This window comes from Phaethon aethereus (genome assembly GCF_964289735.1).
Source record: "Phaethon aethereus genome assembly, chromosome: 32".
In the NCBI taxonomy this organism is placed as follows: Eukaryota; Metazoa; Chordata; class Aves; order Phaethontiformes; family Phaethontidae; genus Phaethon; species Phaethon aethereus.
The window spans coordinates 231,935-252,912 of record NC_138608.1 but is presented as its reverse complement, the minus strand read 5'-3'; the positions used below and the strand labels follow the sequence as shown (position 1 = coordinate 252,912).

Here is a 20,978-nt window from a genome sequence, read left to right as displayed (position 1 = left end):
TACCCCCCAAACTGCCCCCCAGACCGGTTCTGCTCCCCGGCCAAAGCCGGCCCCGGCCCCCCCGGCCCCCCCCAAAGCCGGTGCTGCCCTCGCACCCCCTTGGGACCCTCCCCCGCACTCACCAACCGCCGGTCGCCGCCCCGCGCCCCGCTCCGGCCTCGGCGGTGGCGGCGGCCCCCGCAGGGTCATGGTCTCTTTAAAGTCGCCCCGCCTCTCGTACAGACGTCACACGGGGGCGGACGGGAGTGCGTCGCGGGAGCGGCGCCATATTGGGAAGGTCAGACGAGACGGCTCGCAAACGCTGCCGCCGGCGGATGCCATATTGAGTGTGGCGCTGGGGTGATGTCATCACAACACGACAGCGCGAGTGTGGGGGCGTCTGGTGCGCGCTCTGCCGCCATCTTGGGAGTGGCAGGGGAGGGCGGCCGGGCTGGGTGGGGCTGGACGGGGACTGGGCCGGGCGGGGGGGGCCACCTTCAGGTCTGTCCCCATGAGCACCCCAGGGGGACAGCACCCATAGCCCCACTGCCGGCCCTGTCCCCCCACGGGCACCCAGGGTACCGGCACCCACTCCCCCCGCCGGTGCACGGAGGCCCGCAGCAGCACAGACCCACTGTTTTCCCAGGGCACTTTATTATCCCACCATGGGGGCACCCACCAGGAGGCACAACTTCCCCCCCACCCCCAAAACACAGAGGAAAAGCAAAAGCAACACCCTTCAAGCTGAGACCAGCCACAACTCAGTCCATGAATGAAGGAGGCATTTCAGAGCAGGGCCAACCACCCTCACCGCTGCCTGGCCCCCAGTTTGGGGTTAAACTTCGTCTTTTTCTGTGCTGGAAACGCAGGCGGCGGCAGCGGTGCCTGGTGCGAGCGGCCGCTGGCGCCGCTCCAGCCGGGAGCAGCTGCTCCTCCGGTTACAAAACATGCCCTTGACCCGTCCCGCGACGCGTAAACAGCTTCGGGGTGTGACGGCGGGCCTCTGCCCAAACCGCAGCCCCCGGGGACGGGTGCGAGGGGCTGGTTTTGCTCTTACCCCACTGCCCTGCTCCTGGCTGGAGGGGGAAGAGAGGTGCCTGGGGGGGTCAAAGGGAGCTGCCACGGCCCTTTGTGTCTAGAAACTCTCCCCAAAATGGCTGCAGGGCTTGGGGACAAGTCTCTGATGCTGCCACAGGGCAGCTGGGCTTGGGGATGAGGCCGGGGCTGAGTCCCCGACACGGCCGAGGGACCAGGGGACATGTCCTTGACACAGCCAAGGGGCCGCAGGGCTCCAGGCTGAGCCCCCAAAAGAAGTCCGAAGGGTCACAGGGCTCCAGGCTGCCCCCAAAAACATGTCCAAGGGGTGGCAGGGCTCCATGTTGAGCCCCCGAGGGGCTGCCTGGTTCCAGTTCAGGATTGGGAGCATCAAGGCCAAGGTCCGTCAAGAAAAATAACGGGGCCACAAGTGTCCGTCTTGCGTCCCCCAGGTGCAGGGGATGCGGGCGCCATCTCTCCCCGCTCCTTTGGGGCCCCGAGCCAGTAAAAGCAGATGATAAAATAAGTTAAAAGCGCTCAGGGCTGGGGGGGAGCACGGGGCACCGCTGCCCCGTGTGCCCGAGGGTCTGCGCCGAGGGGTCCTCCCTCAATTCACCAGCAGCGCGTTGTCCTGCAGAGGAGCCCTGCAGGGAGACAGCGCTGGCGGTAATGGGGGGAAAGGTGATGAATTTGGGGAAGATTACTTTGATTTTGAAAACAAGACCCAGTTGCAGCTAAAGGGAGACCACCCACATCCCAGAAACAAGCTGGGTGGGAAGCGGGGAGCCATGAGGCAAGCGAGGCGGGGGATGCAAGGAGCCCACATACCTCGGTTATACCCACGCGGACGTGTCCCCATGGGCACAGAGCCGTTTTCGGGTGCTGGCAAGAGATTCACCAGCACGGAAAGGGGGTGGAAATCACTATCCGCGTGGGATCAGCCACGTACAAGGAGCCAGCAGCAAATATAGCCATAAATCCTCCTCTCCCAGCACGCAGGAGGGAGCAGGATACACGTCGGGGGGGCCAGAGAGAGCACCCAGCCCCGATCTACCAGCCAGAAGCTCCCCAGTGCCCCCCAACACCAGCACTGCCCGCTCACCGCTCGCAGCAGCAGAAGACGGAGCAGGACGAGGCGCTGTCGCGACGGTACTTGCCCGATTTGGGGCTGTCCTTGCACTGGGCGATGTAGGCGTGAAGCTGCGAGACGGGCACTTCGCCCTCGCACTGGTGCTGCAGGGAAAGGGGATGGGGAAGCTGAATCCCTCCGGCGAGGGGGAACAGGATTCTCCCCCCACCCCCCACAAAAAAAAAAGCCATGAAGCTTTGCTTAAACGCCAGGATCTGGCCTCACCTTGATGGTCTCGTAAGAGCCAGTGATGAGGGCGATGAAGAGGCTGAGGACCATGTAGATGAAGAGGCTGATGAAGGTGTACAGGTAGATCTGGCTGAAGAGCCACACCAAGTAGCTGTTCTGTTGCATCTCAGCGAAGGTAACGAACATGTCGTCCCCGTTGATGAGGGAGAAGAGGCACTCGGACACCATGGAAAGGGATCGGAACTGGGATGGGAGGTGACAAAGGGCTGGTAGTTGGCCCAGGCCACCGTGTCACCCCTTTCACTGCCGGGCTGGAAGCTCCCAAACAGGGACTGACCGCTCCCCGACACCCTACGTGATGTCCCAATGCCACCAACACCGCGAGGAGAGAGGCTGTGGCAAAGCGCTGCGCCGCATCTGACCCATGCTGCCAAAACGGGGACCGTACCCGTACCAGTCTCCTCCCAAACCCAGGCAGGGGATCGCCTGGAAGTGGGTGAAGCTCACCCCAACCACCGACCCCGAATGGCACCTTGACGTGGTATGGGCCCAACACGATCCACCCGCAGAAGCAGTAGCCCAGATAGATGACTGCCACGCAGCAGCAGAAGCGGATGACGTTGGGGAGGGCCACCCGTAGCGTGACGATGAGGATCTGGTGGAGGAAAACCAGTCGGGATTAATCCCAGTCTTCTGCTTAGGGTGGCAAGAGGGGACCCAACAGCGGTTAAAGGACCCCGTGAGACCCCAAGGTCCCCAAGCAGAGGAGGACAGGGACCCTGGGGACACACAGCAGCCGTAGGATGAGCCCGAGCCCGCCCAGGTGCCCAGGGCCAGGCTGGCACAGCCATTGCCAGCCCTGGACGTTGTCCCCTCAGCTCCCGGGTCACCTCCCCGGTGTCACTCACATTGTACTTCTGGAAGAAGGTCAGGTAGCGAATGACCCCGACCCAGACCAGCAGCGTGGAGGTGCCCAGGAGGATGCTGCAGACATCGTAGCCGGCGAAGTTCTGCAGGGACAGAGGTGTCACAGGCCTGAGGCACAGCCAACGCTGTCCCCGAAGTCCCCAACGCCGTCCCCAAAGCCCTAACAGCCTTCTGCACTGGCCACAAGCCACGACACAGCAGCCAGACAGGACCCTGCCTGTCCCTTTGTTGCCACCTCCCTGTCCCAAAGGGAAAGGGGGGCTCTGGGGTCCCACCTGTGCCAGGACCCCTCTATGAACCCCTCAGGAGCGGTATCTGTTCCCTAACCACCGTCACGGCTCTGATCACATCCAGAACAGCTTCACCGGGGCAGACAACGCGCTGCCAGCACCCAGGAGAGGCTGTTTCATGGCCAAGCAGGAAGGCTTACCCCTGCCACACGGAAACGTCCCCTCCCCAGAGCAGAGGGACACCCATGCCAGCAGCCCCAGCGCACCCAGGTTCTGCAAAGCCTCCGCTTCACTCCCTCCGTACCTTGGACTCGATGCCGATCTTCATGATGGTTCCCAGCACGGTGAGGACATCACTGATCACCAGGAGGATGTACCAGCCGTTGAGGAATTCCATGCGGTCTGACAGGCACACGCTCTGGTTGTAATGGCGCCGGAAGAACCGGCTGAACTCCTGCGTGGGGAGGAAAAATGGGGTCTTTTACCCACTGCCCGGAAAGTTTTGCCCATCTCACAGCACCCACACCTTCGACTGAGCATCCCCGCAGGGAAAGGGCTTCCTCCGAAACCCGGCAGTGCCAAACAGCATCCCGGTGGCAGCTCTGTCCGTCCGCACTGGTTATGCCATGGAGGGTAGCTCCGGTTAGCGCTGCTTCCCCCCATCCCACCACTCACGTGCTGCAGCATCAGGCCCCGGATGATGGAACGAGCGCAGAGGATGAAGGAGAGCGAGCAGACGAGGATGACAACAACGTCAAAGAACAGCCTGAAGGAGTTATCACCTGCAAGAAGCACGGTGGCTGTTCTTAATGAGGGGGACAGCCACCCTGGAGCACCCTGAGCCCCCCACGCAGACCTTTGGCACCCACTGGTGACAGACGTCACCTTTGTCATGCCCTCGCGGCTCCTACCTCGGCCGAAGACGCTGGGATCTTTGCACTCCTTGATGTCCGCTCGGTTGTCAAGGTGGATTTTCACCCGGCCGCTGTGCGCCTTGTTGTCGAACGTGATCTGGGGAGAAGGGGGACGGTTACCGCCCATGAAACCCTCCGGCAGCTCCTCACTGCCGGGATGCTGCGTGTACCCTGTCCCTACGTGCCCACGAGGGACGCTGTCAACGCCAACGCACTCACGGTGATGGTGAAGGTGTAGCAGTCGGGGATCTCATTGTTGATGATCGTTTGGATGTTGATGGCTTTCAGCTTGAACTGGATGGTGACGTTGATGAGTCTGTGGGAGGGGACATTTGTTAATCCTCCTCCTCGGGCTTGTCCAGGGTATCTCAGCCCACGTAGCCTGCCCCCCAAAACCCCAAAACCCAGCACCGAGAGTCAAACAACTGACAAAGAGGAGATAAACACCTTCCTTGGGAGGGTGTACAGCCGCAGGAGGGGTGTACAGCTTTCGAGGAGCAAACTGCTGCCAACCTGCGCCAGTGTCAGTGAATTTTGCTTTGAGGGGGAGGTTGGACCTTCTGAAAGAAACAGTTCTGCAAGCTACACGCATCTCTTGGCGCCAGCATTGCCGGCATCCTTCTGCCCAGCACCGGCAAAAAGATGGGGCCTGCCCATGCTGATAACATGCCCGCAAATGCAGGGCTTGGCCACTGGCCATAAAAACACCACCAAAAACCAATACAGAGTTTTGGGGAAGGGAAAACAACTCCCAATGCAGATGTTGCAGGACAGTTGCGGCGCCTCAGGGCCAGCTCTACGGCCGACGCCGATGGAGACGGGGCCGGAAAGCAGCTGCTTTGTTGTGCAACCTCACTGGTTTCACATCTCCCTCGGCACAGGGTGAATTTATTTCTATCCCACGAGTGGTTTTTAAAACCAGTGGGGGCTTCTCCATCCTGGCAGCAGCTACTGGCATGAGGAAGTCCCCTCATTTGGGGTCCCTGCTCCACCCTCACCCATACCCCGTGCCAACGGGATGTCCCCAGCACCCAAACGCTGGGACAGCCCAGATTGCGGGTAAGAGGTTGGCAATTACTTGTGAAATTTGAGGGTGAAGTTCTTGTAGCTGCGGTCCAGCTCTGGGGGAAGAGGCTGTGGGTCCTCGGGGTCCACTCCCAGGCAGTCTGCAGGGAGGGAGAAGCGCCTTCAGGGAAGCCCGAGGCCCCATGCAGACCCCTTGGACCCTCTCAAGCCCAGGACAAGGAGCAAAAAAAACCTCCTGTGATGGGCACAAACACCCCTCTGGGACCCACGGCAGCCACGGGAGAGGTGAACTCAGCCCCACGGTCCCCCAAAACCCACCTGTGACAATCTTGGGGTCGATGTTGAAGGTGTCGTTGGCCGGATCAATGCGCCCTTTGCGGTAGTACTGCTGGCACAGCATGAGAGCTGACTGGTTCCCTCTGCTCTCCCCCCGCACGTAGGCGTAGCGACCGATGGTCTCATTGGGAATGGCCAAGTACTAGAGAAGGAGATGCCCTCAGCAGCTGGATACGGCCCTGAGCCACCTCCATGCGCCCAAGCCACCTCCGTATCCCCCTCTGCCTGTGGATCTCACCTTCTCCACGGCGTAAAACATGTGGTCATAGAGGTCGCGTTGCGTGTAGACGGCGTAGGAGTCGTCCGCGCCATCTACGTAGTCCTTCAGGAAGAGGTGCTTGAAGGCGATGGTGTTCTCCTCCTTGAACGTCACCACCATCTGGTTGCTGAGCCCGAAGAGGATGAGCTGAGGGACAAAGGAGACCACAATTAAATCCCTGTCCTGCCAGCTCCATAAATGGGTAACACGGCCCAAAATGTTGCCATTCCACCCCAAAACTGGTCACAGGAGGCAAGACACTATCACCCTATGCTTAGGTGGCCCTAAGAAGACAAGGACTAGCTAGCACGTCCCCAAGGTTGTCCCCATCTCCACTTGGTTGCCCCAAAACCTCTTCCTGCGGCAAAGCTCTCCCACCGCAGATGGAAGATGATCTCCTTGGGGACAATCGCGTGTCCCACCACACACGGGGGAGGACAATCTCCTTGTGGACATGCACATGTCCCACCGCAGACAGGGAGAAGGACAATCCCTTGGGGACATGCATGTGCATCCCCCTCACTGTCACCAAACACGCTGGGAACACGATGGCAGAGCAGACCCTGATCTTCCTCCTCTTCATCAGCATTTTTCCCTGCCTGAGCAGGGCCACTAATTAACTTGTATTTATTAACACAAGACACCACTTGTTAGTGCTGCTCGTTGGCAGGGCGAGGGCACGGGTGGCTCCGGGTGACACCGCTCAAAGCCTCAGGGAGGAAAAGCACCCGGGACAACAGGGCGGCGCTGGGCGGGGAGCTGCTGCCTGCCAGGCAGGGTGCAGGCAGCCAGGCTGTGCTGAACAGGCAGAAAAAGCGGGGGGTCAAGGCTCTGGCACCCCGATTTCCCTCGCTGGGAGGGGGATGTCACACGTTGGCTGTTTCCTCTGCATCTTGTGACCGCAGCCCGGCAGCTCCCAGGGGATTTTCCGCCCCCAGGCTGGAGCCTGGTGCCCGTCAGGGAGCCGGTGCCACCCTGGGGGGGGGCATCCTTTCTGCCCCCTTTTTTTGGAGGCACCCTGGCATCACCCACTGCCTGCGACACCCCAGTGTGCGGCACCCAGACCCCAAGGACGTGCCAGCAGGGTAAACCTCTCCCAGGGGACCTCTCCAGAGTCCCCCACTGTCCCCAAGCACCCCCACCAAGTGTCCCCACATACTCACAGCCCCCCTCTCCCAAACCCCTGGCGCTCCCCACGATGTCCCCAGGCCTCGCCAAGGCTGTCTCCTCTTATGTGCCCATGCCCAGTGCCCACCTCAGAGGTCACCTCCTGTGCTCAGAGCCTCCCCCTCCCCCGAATGCCTGTGTCATTGTCACCTCCTAATGTCCCAGGCCCCAGTGTTCCCCTGCCCCTCAATGCCACCCTGGTGTCCCCCTCCCCGCTGTCCCCATGTCCCAGGGAATCCCCCACCCAGTGTCGCCATGCCGACTGCCCCCATCGCCAGCGTCCCCATGTCCCAGGGCCACCCACGCCCCAGGGCCATCCTTCCACAGTGTCCCCATGTCCCAAGGCCACCTCTACTCCAGGGCCATCACCTCACCACAGTGTCCCCATGTCCCAGGGCCACTCCTCCCCGGTGTCCCCATGTCCCAAAGCCACCTATACCCCAGGGCCGCCGCCACCACCCCTCCCCAGTGTCCCCATGCCCCAGGGCCACCCCTCCCCGCTGTCCCCGTTCCCCAGGACCACCCATGCCCCAAGACCAGCCCTCCCCCGAGTCTCGCCCCGCTCCCCGCTGTCTCCGGACCTGCACGGTGACAAGGAGGATCTTGGCCAGCTGCAGCCCCAACTTCACGGGTCGCCGCCCCCGGGCCCGGTACTTATCACAGGGGCTCATGAAGAAGTACTTGAGGCGGCGTCTCAGCTCCTCTTCCTCCGCCACCGCCGGAGCTTCCGTCGTGCCGTACCCAGGCCCGCGGCCCAGCAGCCGCTCGGTTTCTGAGGGGAAACTGCCCTTAACCGGCGGGCACCGGGGGCCTCCGCCGCCCTCCCCGCCCCGGTGTCCGTCCCCCCCCCGCCCCGTTCAGCCCAGTCCCCGGTTGCCGCTCACCGGACGGGGCCGCCATGGCGCCGCCGCGCCGCGGCTTCAGCCGCCCGCCTCACGTGACCGGAAGGTACTGCCGTGGCTCCACCTACCTGACGCTTTTCACCGTAGCCACGCCCACCCATAGCCCAGATTGACGTAGCCACGCCCGCCCACCGCCCAAAAAGCTGTGGCCACGCCCACTGACCGTGGTCACGCCTACCTGCCTCTTGGCCGTAGCCACGCCCACCCACCGCCTTTGCTCCACCCCTCCCCTGCCTGTGCCAGGACGGTGACATGTGGCACGGAGGGTCGTGACCATGGGTGGTGACAAGTGGCACGGAGGGATGTGTCCGTACCAGGACGGTGACATGTGGCATGGAGGGAACATGACCATGGGTGGTGACATGTGGCATGGAGGGACGTGTCCATGGATGATGACATGTGGCACGGAGGGACATGACCATGGGTGGTGACAAGTGGCATGGAGGGACATGACCATGGGTGGTGAGATGTGGCACAGAGGGACGCGACTATGGGTGGTGACATGTGGCATGGAGGGACGTGTCTATGCCAGGACGGTGGCATGTGTGTCCCCTACCACACCACTATGACACTGTCCCCTGCGTGCCACCATTTATTCACAGCTTCTCCCTCGGGTGACATCCACCATGCAGGGTGCCCCGCGTCCCCGTGTCCCTCAGGCCACCCTGGGCAGTGGCTCCAGCAGCAGCCAGAGCCTGTCCTCCGCACGGAGAATGAGCTCGGGCTTGCGGCGTGGTGGCCGCCCCGTGTCCAGCCGGATGCTGAAGCGTGCCACTGTCAATGCCGCCACCACCTTCAGCTCAGCCGTGGTGAAGCTCTGCCCGATGCAGTTCCTGCCACCACGTCCCCCTCTGTCACCTCTGCGGGGGGGACGCAGGGGACAGCAGACCCCGCCCCCAGCTGGGACAGGTGGTGGAGCAGATGGTGGAACCTCCCCAAAAAGTGGGGATGGCGTTGTCCCCGTGGTGCCCAAATGTCATGGCTGGGGGACAACCACCACACCTTGAACCCAACCAGGCTGGAGGTGACACGTGGGGACACCCTGTCCCCACCATGGCTTACCTGAGACCGGCGGAGAAGGGGACGAAGGCCAACGGGGACCATCCCTGGCTGTTCTCCGGGCTGAACCTCAGCGGGTTGTAGACCTGGGGTGACGGGGACACCGTCACACCGTGGGGACATGGTTGTCCCTGCCCATGGTGACGGGGACATCCCGTTGTCCCCCATGGTCATGCCACCAAGGCCAAGTGGCTCCACCTGGGGCTCAGGCCAGATGTCCGGGTTGTGGTGGGTCCCGTAGATGCTCATCAGGCAGATGATCCCTGGTAGGATGGAAACGGCCACCTTAGGTTCAGGGCACAAAGAGGGATGGGGACACTGGGGACACCTTGCACCCCCAGCGAGCCGTACCCTTGGGGATGACGCGTCCATCACGCAGGGCGACGTCCTCGGTGCAGCGCCGGGACACGGCGGTGACAGGGGGGTGCAGGCGGAGGCTCTCCTTGATGCACATGGTGGTGAAGGGCAGGTGGGACAGGTCCTTCCTGGGGGTGAGGGATGGTGGCACCAGCATCCCCAAGCCGGGTGGCTGGGAGGTGACACCGGGGACCTCTCACCATTCGATCTCCTCCTCATCCCTGCCCTTGAGGAGCTCACGGACCTCCTGCCGGCACTGCTCTTGGTAGTGGGGGTGGTGGGCCAGGTTGTAGAGCAGCCATGCCAAGCCGCTGGCCGTCGTGTCGTGGCCTGCAGGGACATGGGGTGAGCGAGGGGACATGTGAGTCACCCCCTCTCTGATGGCACCCTGTGGCTCACCCTCACCCTCGAACATGAAGTTGTCAGCCTCGGCTGAGATGTCCTCATCCGACACGGTGTTGCTGTCCTCATCCTGCAAGGGTGAGCGTAGCAGCCAAGGGGCCCCCCGGGGCCACCCCCATGGCCACCACTGTTCCCCTGTGGCCACCACCATCTCCCTATGGCCACCACACTACAGTCAGCCCTCCCCATGGCCACCACCATCCCCTTGACCACCACCATCACCCTATGGCCACCATCCTTTCCCTTGGCCATCACCATGCCACTATGGCCACCCACCCTACAGTCAGCCCTCCCCAAGGCCATCACCATCCCCTTGACCACCACCATCACCCTATGGCCACCAACCTATGGCCAACCATTCCCATGGCCACCACCATGCCATTATGGCCACCACCCTATGACCAGCCCTCCCCATGGCCACCACCATCCCCTTGACCACCACCATCACCCTTGGCCACCCCCCCATGGCCAACCCTGCCCACGGCCACACCATCTCACCCCAGCACTACCTTGGCGAGCAGGAGAAGGTCAATGAAGTCCATGCTCCGTCCCTGGTGGCTCTCCAGCCAGGCCTGGCGGCCGTGGCGGTCAAGGGCTCGGTGCTGGTGCTGCACCACGGCGGCAGTGAAGTTGTGCATGGTGGTGCAAGCTTGGGTGCCCGTCGGCCGAGAGGCGGTAGAGCCACGTTGGGTGATGGAGCAGGCGGTGATGGTGTCTCACCACCAAGGTGCTCAGCTCCAGGATGGCTTTGATGTACTCGCTGGGCTGCCTGGGGCGCACCGGGGACCGCTAGGGACGGCCACCGTGGGCTGCCGGTGACAGCCACCCCCCGGCCACGGTGAGCTTCGATGGGGACTGGGGTGGCAGCAGGACCCCTGCCTGCGAGGACACGTGGGACCAGTCTGGGGTGACACCAGCGCGGGGGCTTGGAGTCCTGGGGGGGGACCCCGATGCGAGGGGGCAAATCTGGAATAACGGGGGACCCCAGCAGGGACAGAGTTGGGGTGGGGGCACCCTGGAGGGGACAGTGCCGGGGTGGTGGGGACCTTGATGGGTGCGAAGCCCGGGGGGGGACCCCGGCTGGGGATGAAGCCAGGGCCAGGGGGTCCCAAGCAGGGCACAGAGCGGGGGCGAGGGGGGTCCTTTGTGGGGGGACCCGAGGAGGGGGGGCCGGGGACCGCGCCGGGGACACCGGCGGGGGCCGGGGTGACGCTCGCTCCTGGCAGCGGCTCTCGTGGCTGAAGATGCGTTTCTGGAGGGTGTCCAGGGCGAGGAGGCTGAGCCACCCCAGCCCCGCCAGCCCCGCCGGGCCCCCCGCTGCCCGCGCCGCTGCCCGCGCCGCTGCCTGTGCCGCTGCCCGTGCCGCTGCCCGCACCGCTGCCCGCACCGCTGCCTGCACCGCTGCCCGCGCCGCTGCCCGTGCCACTGCCCGTGCCGCTGCACCGCTTCCCGCACCGCTGCCCGCGCCGCTGCCCGCGCCGCTGCCCGCACCGCTGCCTGTGCCGCTGCCCGCGCCGCTGCCCGCACCGCTGCCTGTGCCGCTGCCTGTGCCGCTGCCCGCACCGCTGCCCGCCACTTGGCCTGCAGGCAGGGCTCGGCCTCTGGGTGCGGGCCGGGGGCTGGGCGCAGGACGGGGCTGGGGGTCGGGGACAGGGATTGGGATCCGGGTGCAGGCAGTGGGTGCAGGACAGGGCTCGGGGTGCAGGTTGGGGTCTGGGTGCAGGTTGGGGTCTGGGTACCGGCAGTGGGTGCAGGACAAGGTCTGGGTGCAAGTCGGGGTGCAGGTTGGGGTCTGGGTGGAGGTCAGGGTGCAGGTTGGGGTCTGGGTGCAGGTCAGGGTGCAGGACAGGGCTCGGGGTGCAGGTCTGGGTGCAGGCAGCAGGTACAGGACAGGGCTTGGGGTGGAGGGAGCGGGTGCAGGTTGGGGTCTGGGTGCAGGACAGGGTCTGGGTGCAGGACAGGGCTTGGGGTGCAGGCAGCGGGTGCTCATGTGCATGATGTGGGTGCTCTGGTTGAAGACGCCCACGTAGGACTTGAGGACGTCCCGGTGGAAGGTGGGTGTCAGCAGGCGCCGGTGCCGAGCCCACTTCCGCCCGCGGCTCAGCAGCAACCTGTCCCCTGTGGCGAGACACCCGGCTCCACCCATGGGACACCCATGGGTGCTGCCCTGCCACCCCCGAGCACCCACTCACCCAGTCAGGGCTTGAGGAAGCCGTAGAAGAGTTGGTCCTTGGGGGCAGTGAAGACTGGAGAGAGGGGAGCGGGGGGCAGTGAGGGGTGCCACCAGGGTGGCATTGGGTCCCCTCAGGGGCTTGCAAGGAGGGTGGGGTCCCTAGGGAGAGGAGACCCCCCCATCTGCACCCGTAGCCACCACAGGATGGGGTTTTGGGTACAACCAGGCCACTGGGCTGGCCATGGTGACACCTTCGGGTGGCCCTGGGGACCTTCAAGGACAGGCTGGTGACCACCATGGCATGGGCGTTTGGGCACTCACTGGACCAGCCAAGAGTGACACCTTCGGGTGGCCGTGGGGACCTTCAAGGACAGGCTGGTGACCACCATGGCATGGGTGTTTGGGCACTCACTGGGCCAGCCAAGGGTGATCTCTGGGTGGCTCTGAAGACCCTTGGGGTTGGATTGGTGGCCATCACAGGATAGGTGCCTGGACATGGCCAGGTCACCAGGCCAGCCACGGTGACACCTCTAGGTGACCCTGGGGACCCTCAGGGACAGGTTGGTGGCCCTCGTGTCCTACCTGAGGCCCGGAGGATGGGGCAGAGGGTGTCGGGGTGGAAGAGGCGTAGGATGGGCGTTCATGGCGAGAGCCACCACAGGCAGCCGTGCCGGTACCACGCCACCAGCTCGTCCACCTGCTGCGACCCTCCTCCGTGCTCTTCCCCTGCGCCGTGGGGCACCGCGGGGCTCAGCGGTGGCCTTGGGGACACCCTTGTCCCCAGGGTCGTGGCCAGCCTTGGGGACATGCTTGTCCCCAGCTTATGGCCAGTCTTGGGGATGGTCCCAGCCTCAGCTCACAGATGGGCTTGGGGACACGCTCAGAGCTCATGCGCCAGCGCTGTGTCCCTGCTGTCACCCACGCAGGTGTCCCCACCGTGTCCCTGCTGTCACGCCACCCCCTCAAGTTGCCACCACCCTTGTCTCCACTGTCACCTCTCAGGTGATGCCATCATCTCCCTGCTGTCACCCCCTCCGCGTGCCACCGCCCTGTCCCCACCATCCTCCCCCAGTGGAGGTCACCACTGTGTCCCTACCATGACACTGCTGTCCCTCCACCATCCTGTCCCCACGGTCCCCCCAGCTGCCACCACTATGTCCCTGTCCCCCCTAGGTGCCACCACCCTGTCCCTGCCACCCCAGAAGAGTCACCATCCTACCCCTCCTGTCCCCTCCCAGCTGCCATGAGCCTGTCCCAACTGTCACCCCCAAGTGCCACCACCCTGTCCCCCCATGTCCCCCCCAGCTGCCACCACCCTGTCCCCACTGTCCCCCTCCAGTGCCACCACCCTGCCCCCGTCCCCCCCAGCTGCCACCAGCCTGTCCCCACTGTCCCCCTCCAGTGCCATCACCCTGCCCCTGTCCCCCCCAGACATCACCACCCTGTCCCCACCATGTCCCCCCCAGCTGCCACCAGCCTGTCCCCACTGTCCCCCCAAGTGCCACCACCCTGCCCCTGTCCCCCCCAGCTGCCACCACCCTGTGCCCCCTCGCTGTCCCCTCACCAGGCCGGTGTGACCCCACAGCCAGCTGCGCCACGGCGGCCGGGGGAAGAGGCGCAGTCGGTGGCAGGTGGCCCGGAAGCGGGTGACGGTGGCCGCGGCGTCCCAAAGCCACCCCAGCAGCAGGACCAGGAGCAGGGTGCCGACGGCCACCGCCCCCAGGGGACCCGGCGCCCAGGCCACCGCCATGGCACCCGCTGCTGGGGACAGGGCAAAGGTCGGGAGGGGGTGGGCACGGCAAGGCGTTGTTACGTGTCCCCGCGGCAGCGTGTCATCACGCGCATCCTGGTGGCTTTGTGGTGATGCGTGTCTTGGTGGCTTCATGCCTGACACGTGTCCTGGTGGCTTTGTCACCGCATGTGTGTCCTGGTGGCTTCATGCCTGACACATGTCCTGATGTCATCACCCCCCCCATGTGTGTCCTGGTGGCTTCATGCCTGACACATGTCCTGGTGGCTTCATCCCCCCATGTGTGTCCTGGTGGCTTCATGCCTGACACGTGTCCTGGTGGCTTTGTCACCCCATGTGTGTCCTGGTGGCTTCATGCCTGACACATGTCCTGATGTCATCACCCCCCCCATGTGTGTCCTGGTGGCTTCATGCCTGACACATGTCCTGGTGGCTTCATCCCCCCATGTGTGTCCTGGTGGCTTCATGCCTGACACGTGTCCTGGTGGCTTTGTCACCCCATGTGTGTCCTGGTGGCTTCATGCCTGACACATGTCCTGATGTCATCACCCCCCCCATGTGTGTCCTGGTGGCTTCATGCCTGACACATGTCCTGGTGGCTTCATCCCCCCATGTGTGTCCTGGTGGCTTCACGCCTGACATGTGTCCTGGTGGCTTTGTCACCCCATGTGTGTCTTGGTGGCTTCATGCCTGACACGTGTCCTGGTGGCTTTGTCACCCCATGCGTGTCCTGGTGGCTTCATGCCTGACACGTGTCCTGGTGGCTTTGTCACCCCATGCGTGTCCTGGTGGCATCATCCCCCCATGCGTGTCCTGGTGGCTTTGTTACTCCATGTGTCTCCTGGTGGCATCGTGCTCCCAGGTGTCTCCTCGTGCCTTCATGCCCTGACATGTGTCCTGGTGGTTTTGTCACCCCATGCGTGTCCTAGTGCCATCAACCACCCATGTGTGTCCTGGTGGCTTCACGTCCTGACACGTGTCCTGGTGGCTTTGTCACCCAATGCGTGTCCTGGTGGCTTTGTCACCCCATGTGTCTCCTGGTGGTATCGTGCTCCCAGGCGTGTCCTGGTGGCTTCATGCCTGACATGTCCTGGTGGCTTTGTCACCCCATGTGTGTCCTGGTGGCTTTGTCACCCCATGCGTGTCCTGCTGCCATCAACCCCCCATGTGTGTCCTGGTGGCTTCACGCCCTGACACGTGTCCTGGTGGCACATGCACAGCTCTGCATGCACACGTATGCACACACACACACGCATCCTTTGCTTGCGCACGCACACTAATGCACACGGGCACACACATGTGTGCGCACACCTAGGAGCACATACAAACACGCCCTGCACATGCATGTACATGTGCGCACACAGCCCCGTGCACACACACCCCCCACGGGCACACACACGTATGTATGCGTGCACACATACACGCGCATGCAAACACGTGTGTACGCACACCCATCCTGCGTGCGCACACGTATGCACGCGCACGCACCCCCCCCCACACACGTCTGCGCCCCACACACAAGCACGCGTGTGTACGCACTTGTGCGCAGACACGCCCCATGCGTGCACGCGCACACGCGTGTCGCTCCTTCCTAGGCTCCCCCCACGCGTGTGCGCACCACGCACAGGCGCGCGTGCCGCAGAGCCGCCCTGCCGGAAGCGCCCACGCAACACACACGTGTGCCGCCCGGACGCACCTCCCCGTGCCCGTGTGTCCCCCCGCCCCCGGCCGCGGGGCCGAAGTCCGGCGAGGCCGTGACACGGGACGCAGCGAGCCGGGCCGCGTCCCGCACCATGTTCCCGTGGCTTCTTGTGGCGCTGAGCGTCTGCGTCCGGCCCAGCACAGGTAGGCACACGCCACGACACGCCACGACACGCCATGACACGCCGTGACACGCCATGACACCCCACAGCGCTCCACGTGCGAGAACACGCCGCAACATGCTACAACATGCCACAACATGCTACAACACGCCACGGCATGCCATGACACGCCACGACGTGCCACAACATGCCACAGTACCCCGCAACACGCCACGACATGCCACAACACGCTAAAACACCCCACAACATGCCGTGACGTGCCCCAGCACCCCACGACACGTCACAACGTGCCACAACACATCACAACACACCCTGGCGTGCAGCCACATGCTACAACACGCCCCAACACGCCCCCACATGCGTGTGGCCACCGCAGGGGCTTCTCCGAGCCCCTTTTCGGGCCAAAATGGCTCCGGTTGCATTTTTTTCCCTAATTAGGGTGTTTCTCGCCCAAATTTGTGCCCACGTGGGTGGTGCCGGCCGGGGGTCACCGGGGCCGGGGAGGTGCCGCACCCAGTTTTGGGTGCGTTTGGCTTCAGACGGGCTTTGGGTGCTCGCGATGGGTGCAGTTGCCCCGGTTTGGGGTGCTTTTGCCCTTTTTTGGGCGCACTTTTGCCATTTTGGGGGAGCTTTTGCCTTTTTGGGGGTGTTTTCACCCGGTTTCGGCTGCAGTCACCCGGTTCTGGGTGCCTTTGCTACTTTTGGGGGGTGCTTTTGCCTTTTTTTGGGGTGCTTACACCCTGGTCTGGGTGCTTTTGTCCTGCTTTGGGGTGTTTTCACCCTGTTTTGGGTGCATTCACTGTTTTGGGTGCATTCCCTGTTTTGGGTGCATTCCCCCTTTTCCTGGGTGCTTGTGCCCTCCTCTGGGTGCTTTCGCATTGCTCTGGGTGCGTTCAGGGGCTTTTAGGTGCTTTCACCCTGTTTTGGGTGCATTTTCTCTGGTTTGGGATGCATTTGCCCTTTTCTGGGTGCATTTGCTCTGCTATGGGTGCTTCCACTCTGTTTTGAGGACGTTCACCCCGTTTTGGGTGCGTTCACCCTGTTTTGGGTCCATTTGCCCCGTTTTGGGTGCGTTCACCCTGTTTTGGGTCCATTCACCCCGGTTTGGGTGCATTTCTCTGGTTTTGGGTGCATTTGCCCTTTTCTGGGTTCTTCCACTCTGTTTTGGGTGCATTCACCCTGTTTTGGGTCCATTTGCCCTGTTTTGGTTCCATTCGCCCTGTGTTGGGTCCATTCACTCCGTTTTGGGTCCATTCACCCTATTTTGGGTGCATTTGCCCTGGTTTGGGTCGATTCACCCTGGTTTGGGTGCATTTCCCCTCATTTCGGTGCAGTCACCCTGTCTTGGGTGCACATTCACCCACCCAGGCAGACTCTTGCCATCCCTGCACCCACGGGCACCCTCGATGCCGTGGGTGCCCCTCGATCTCATCCCCTCCCCAGGTCTCCCACCACGCCACATGGACTCGGTGGTTCAGATCATGGAAGCCCTTGAGTCGACGGCCCGCGGCTTCACCGGCACCGTGCCGGAGCTGGCGCGAGCGCTGGGTGTCTGCAGCACCCCAGGGTGCCGCGCGGTGCTGGGAGAGCCACCCGATGTCCCACCAGCCCCACCAACGCTCAGCCACGAGCAGTGGGTGCTCTTCACCCAACTCCTCCACCACGATGCCGCGGCACCTGAGCGCAGCGCGGTGCTGGCACCCGACGGCTCCACCGTTGCCCTTGGCCCCCTCCTCGCCGGCATTGAGGTTGGCCTCAAGCAGGCGGCGGGGTGGCCCATCCCCACCATCGAGCCACCCATCGACGCCCTCTACGCCGTCACCATCACCGAGGCTTTGGGGACATCCTTCCTCTTGGCTCGTGACGGTGATGGCAACCGAGCCACGCTGGGACCTGGTGGCTGTTGGGACGATGTGGATAACCCCCAAAACTACACCCTGCTGGGACCCCCGTCACCCATCCCGGATGCCATTGCCAACGGGGCGATGGATGGGGTGCTGCTGGGTGCCCACCTGGCCCGAGCACCCGTCCCACTGGCCGACCTTCTCCGGGGCTACTACGGGACGGGCAACGGCACGGAGAAGGGGCGACCACCCAGCAGTTACCGGCGGCGAGATTTCGGGGTGCTGACAGGGACTGGGAAGCTGGAGGAGGAGGTGGCGGCGATGCTGAGGGTGCTGCGGGTGCTGCCACCCACACAGGAGCTCTTGGAGGACGTGGGGCCGGAGGAGGTGGTGGCCATCGCCCGTCAAGCGGCGCAGGACTTCATGGAGGTCTACGTGGGTAGGGAGGTGGCACCGGGTCGCGATATTACACCTGCCCCCCCAAAAAGTTTGGATGGGAGGATGGGTGGAGAACTGCACCCTCGGTGGGGCTGGGGTCCCCGGTGTCACCCTAGTGTAGGTGACACTGGGAGAGGACAAGCTCTGAGAGCTGACTGGTGACACATGGCCTGGCAAGGTCAGACACCACCATGTCCCCAGGATGGACACCAGCGTGTCCCAGATGGACACGGGTGTGTCCCCATGATGGACACACACAGGTCCCATGGATGGACATCGGTGTGTCTCCTGGGTGGACACAATTGTGTCTCCTGGGTGGACACCAGTGTGTCCCCAGAAGGTGGTCCCTGGGTGGCCACCACCATGTCCTCTGGATGGACACCGGTGTGTCCCCTGGACACAGCCATGTCCCCAGCCCAGGAACACCCTGAGCGGGTGCTCCACGTCCCCTACATGAGGGGACCCCAGGATGCCACTGCCATGTCCCAGGCCAAGGGGCTCCTCATCTGGGCAGATGCTCCATGTCCCCAAGACCCCAAGGGGATGCTGCCACGTCCCCAGCTGCCCGGGGGACCAGGCGAGTCGCCTTCTTCCACCGCCTGCCTTCCCTTACAGCGTGCCCGGCCATCGTGCCCCGGTGCATGTGGGGTGCCCGTCCCTACCGGGGCACCCCCAAACCGTTGACCCTCCCACTGGGCTCCGTCTACATCCACCACACCTTCATACCCAGCGCCCCATGCCGCACCTTCACCGCCTGCGCCCACGCCATGCGCTTCATGCAACGCTTCCACCAGGACACTCGTGGTTGGGATGACATCGGCTACAGGTGAGACCCCATCGCTGTCACCCCGCCGCGGTCTGCGTCACCCATCTCCAGGTGGCTCAGGTTGACCGGTGGGTGCTTGCAGCTTCGTGGTGGGGTCGGATGGGTATCTGTACCAAGGCCGAGGTTGGCACTGGGTTTGGTGCCCACACCAAAGGCTACAACAGCAAAGGCTACGGCGTGGGCTACGTTGGAAACTTCTCAGCCACCCTGCCGGACCCTGACACCATCGCCCTGGTGCGGGATGGGCTCCTGCCCTGTGCCGTGCGAACCGGCCGGCTCCACCATAACTACACCCTCCGTGGCCACCGCCAGATGGGTAACACCGACTGTCCTGGCAACTCCCTCTTCCATGAGATTGAGACCTGGCATGGCTTCGAGGTGAGCACCGAGCTCTGTAGCATCTCCAGGGCTTGGAGGTTTGGTGCCCGGTTGGGTGTCTGGTCTGGTCTGGCATGGCCGGGAGGGTGGGTTTTGGTGAGGGTGGATGTGGGAGGTGATGCTGGGACTAACTGTGGTTTCTTCTCTCTACTGCAGTGAGGACCAGCCCCGTGGGTCCCGGTCTGGATGGCTGTGGGCAAGGTTGGGTCATGGTCTAGACGGATGCTGGCGCATTGGGTGATGGTCTAGATGGACCCTGGTCCAACAGATGTTGGGCTGACGGGTGCCAGCCTGGACAGACTCGGGTCCAGAGGGACACCCGTCCCATGGACGTCAGATGGACCCTGGTCCAGACAGACGCCGACCAGGCAGGTGCCAGCCCAGGAGGACCCCGGTCCAGATGGACCCCAGCCCAGCAGATGCCAACTCTGATGGACCCTGGCCCAGAAGGACCCCAGCCTTGAAGGCTACCAGCCTGGATGGGTCCTGGCCCAGATGGACCCTGGCCTGGCCCCACTGGCCCAGCAGACCGTCCCTGTAGCCCTGAATTGCCAGAAATCCCCCGCAATAAAGCCTGTGCCAGGACATCGGCTTTGAGTGGCCCCTGGAGAGCGAGAGGGAAACTGAGGCGCGGGGCAGAGGGTGGCCATGGGAGATGACTTGAGCGAGGGACCCAGGTGCCCAGGACCTGCTGCCAGGCTGGGTGCTGTGGCACACACCTGTGTGCGTGCACACGTCCGCCCCGCGCCCAAGCAGCGCTGTCCCCCCATAACCCACCTTGGAGACCCCGCATGACCCCCAAGGAGACCTCCCCCTCGCCGAGACAGGCACCTACCCTCTCACCTGTCCCCCAGAGGTACCCACATAGCACCCCACACCATGACACCCAGGTGCTGCCATTTCCTGCACCTGTTCACTCTGAAACCTAATGATGGCCTTTAAGCCGGATATATGCAAGCGGCCACTGGGGTACCCAGACCCCCATGCAGTGCGGCCTGGAGCGGATCATCCTTCCCGGCGCGTCCTGAGCCGTGGCCGAGCGCGAGCCCGGCTGAGCTGGAAGCGCAGATAACATCATCGGGGCAGAGGCGGAGGTGAGGGTGTGACTGAAACTCCTGCCTGGTCACATGGGGAAGCCACGACAGGAACCGGGGCAGCCGAGTCCCGGGTGCCGGAGCAGGCAGAGAACAGCCGAGGTACCGCGGGGACGGAGGGGGGTGCACGGCAAGGTGGCACCCCGGGGTGATGCTCCGGCCACAGGGGCGCACAGGGCATGTGGGGTGCTGGCGAGGGGTGAGACAGCACCCTGAAGAGCAATGGGTGCTGCAGGGGAAGGCACGGGTGATGGGGTGCTATAGGGTGCTGCAAGGTGGGGGGGGACACGAAAAATGCTGGCACGCACCCCCGCCCCCTAGCCCAGGGCTTGGGCACCCTCCGCAGCTCAGCTCTAGGGTGCCGGCCCCCCTAAACTGGCGGGTGCCAAAGCCGTGGGCGCCCACTCCCACCCTGGGGCCACGCCGGGGGGTGCCATCACGAGGAGGTCTCGGGGTGCAACCGGCCCCGTTCGCCACCCTGGCCTGCATCCACGCCTGCACCCTGGGGTGCTGGTGGGGTCCCCAGGGCTGGGGCTCGCCGCAGGGTGCTGATGCCGGGAGGAAATGCCGTGGCGGCGCGAGGGGAAACGCGACCGTGGTGGCGACGGAAGCATCTCCGGCACCCGCCTGCGCTCGGGGCAGAGGTGGTGGCAGGCCACCTGCCTGGGTGTCACCGTGTCCCTGCTGTCACCGCGCCCCGGTGCCACCAAATCCTGGTGCTGCTGCGCCCCCGGTGCCACC

General features: G+C 63.9%; 3 protein-coding genes across 3 annotated transcripts; 1 reads left to right on the top strand and 2 right to left on the bottom strand.

Moving 5' to 3' along the window:
- Positions 1-1,621: 1,621 nt before the first annotated feature.
- On the bottom strand, positions 1,622-8,194 carry MCOLN1 (mucolipin TRP cation channel 1; the record flags this gene model as incomplete). Its single annotated transcript, XM_082012147.1, has 14 exons — positions 1,622-1,658; positions 2,117-2,247; positions 2,369-2,575; positions 2,865-2,987; positions 3,241-3,342; positions 3,794-3,943; positions 4,165-4,271; positions 4,401-4,500; positions 4,623-4,719; positions 5,482-5,569; positions 5,748-5,907; positions 6,004-6,171; positions 7,773-7,979; positions 8,162-8,194. 14 exons carry the CDS (start codon positions 8,192-8,194, stop codon positions 1,622-1,624), a joined length of 1,710 nt encoding a protein of 569 aa, XP_081868273.1.
- A 479-nt stretch (positions 8,195-8,673) lies between these two features.
- Positions 8,674-13,965, bottom strand: CYP4F22 (cytochrome P450 family 4 subfamily F member 22). The gene is given in 16 exon segments (XM_082012176.1): positions 8,674-8,926; positions 9,156-9,238; positions 9,351-9,415; positions 9,504-9,637; positions 9,710-9,839; positions 9,915-9,981; positions 10,421-10,568; positions 10,570-10,676; positions 11,125-11,256; positions 11,902-12,029; positions 12,104-12,107; positions 12,111-12,157; positions 12,667-12,724; positions 12,728-12,789; positions 12,792-12,810; positions 13,649-13,965. Coding segments are annotated over 16 exon segments (1,548 nt in total). The 5' UTR covers positions 13,835-13,965; the 3' UTR covers positions 8,674-8,748.
- Positions 13,966-15,311: 1,346 nt separating this feature from the next.
- Positions 15,312-19,575, top strand: PGLYRP2 (peptidoglycan recognition protein 2; the record flags this gene model as incomplete). Its single annotated transcript, XM_082012146.1, is given in 6 exon segments — positions 15,312-15,679; positions 17,101-17,940; positions 18,555-18,765; positions 18,848-18,902; positions 18,904-19,143; positions 19,393-19,575. Coding segments are annotated over 6 exon segments (1,581 nt in total). The 5' UTR covers positions 15,312-15,627.
- Between the last annotated feature and the right edge of the window lie 1,403 nt (positions 19,576-20,978).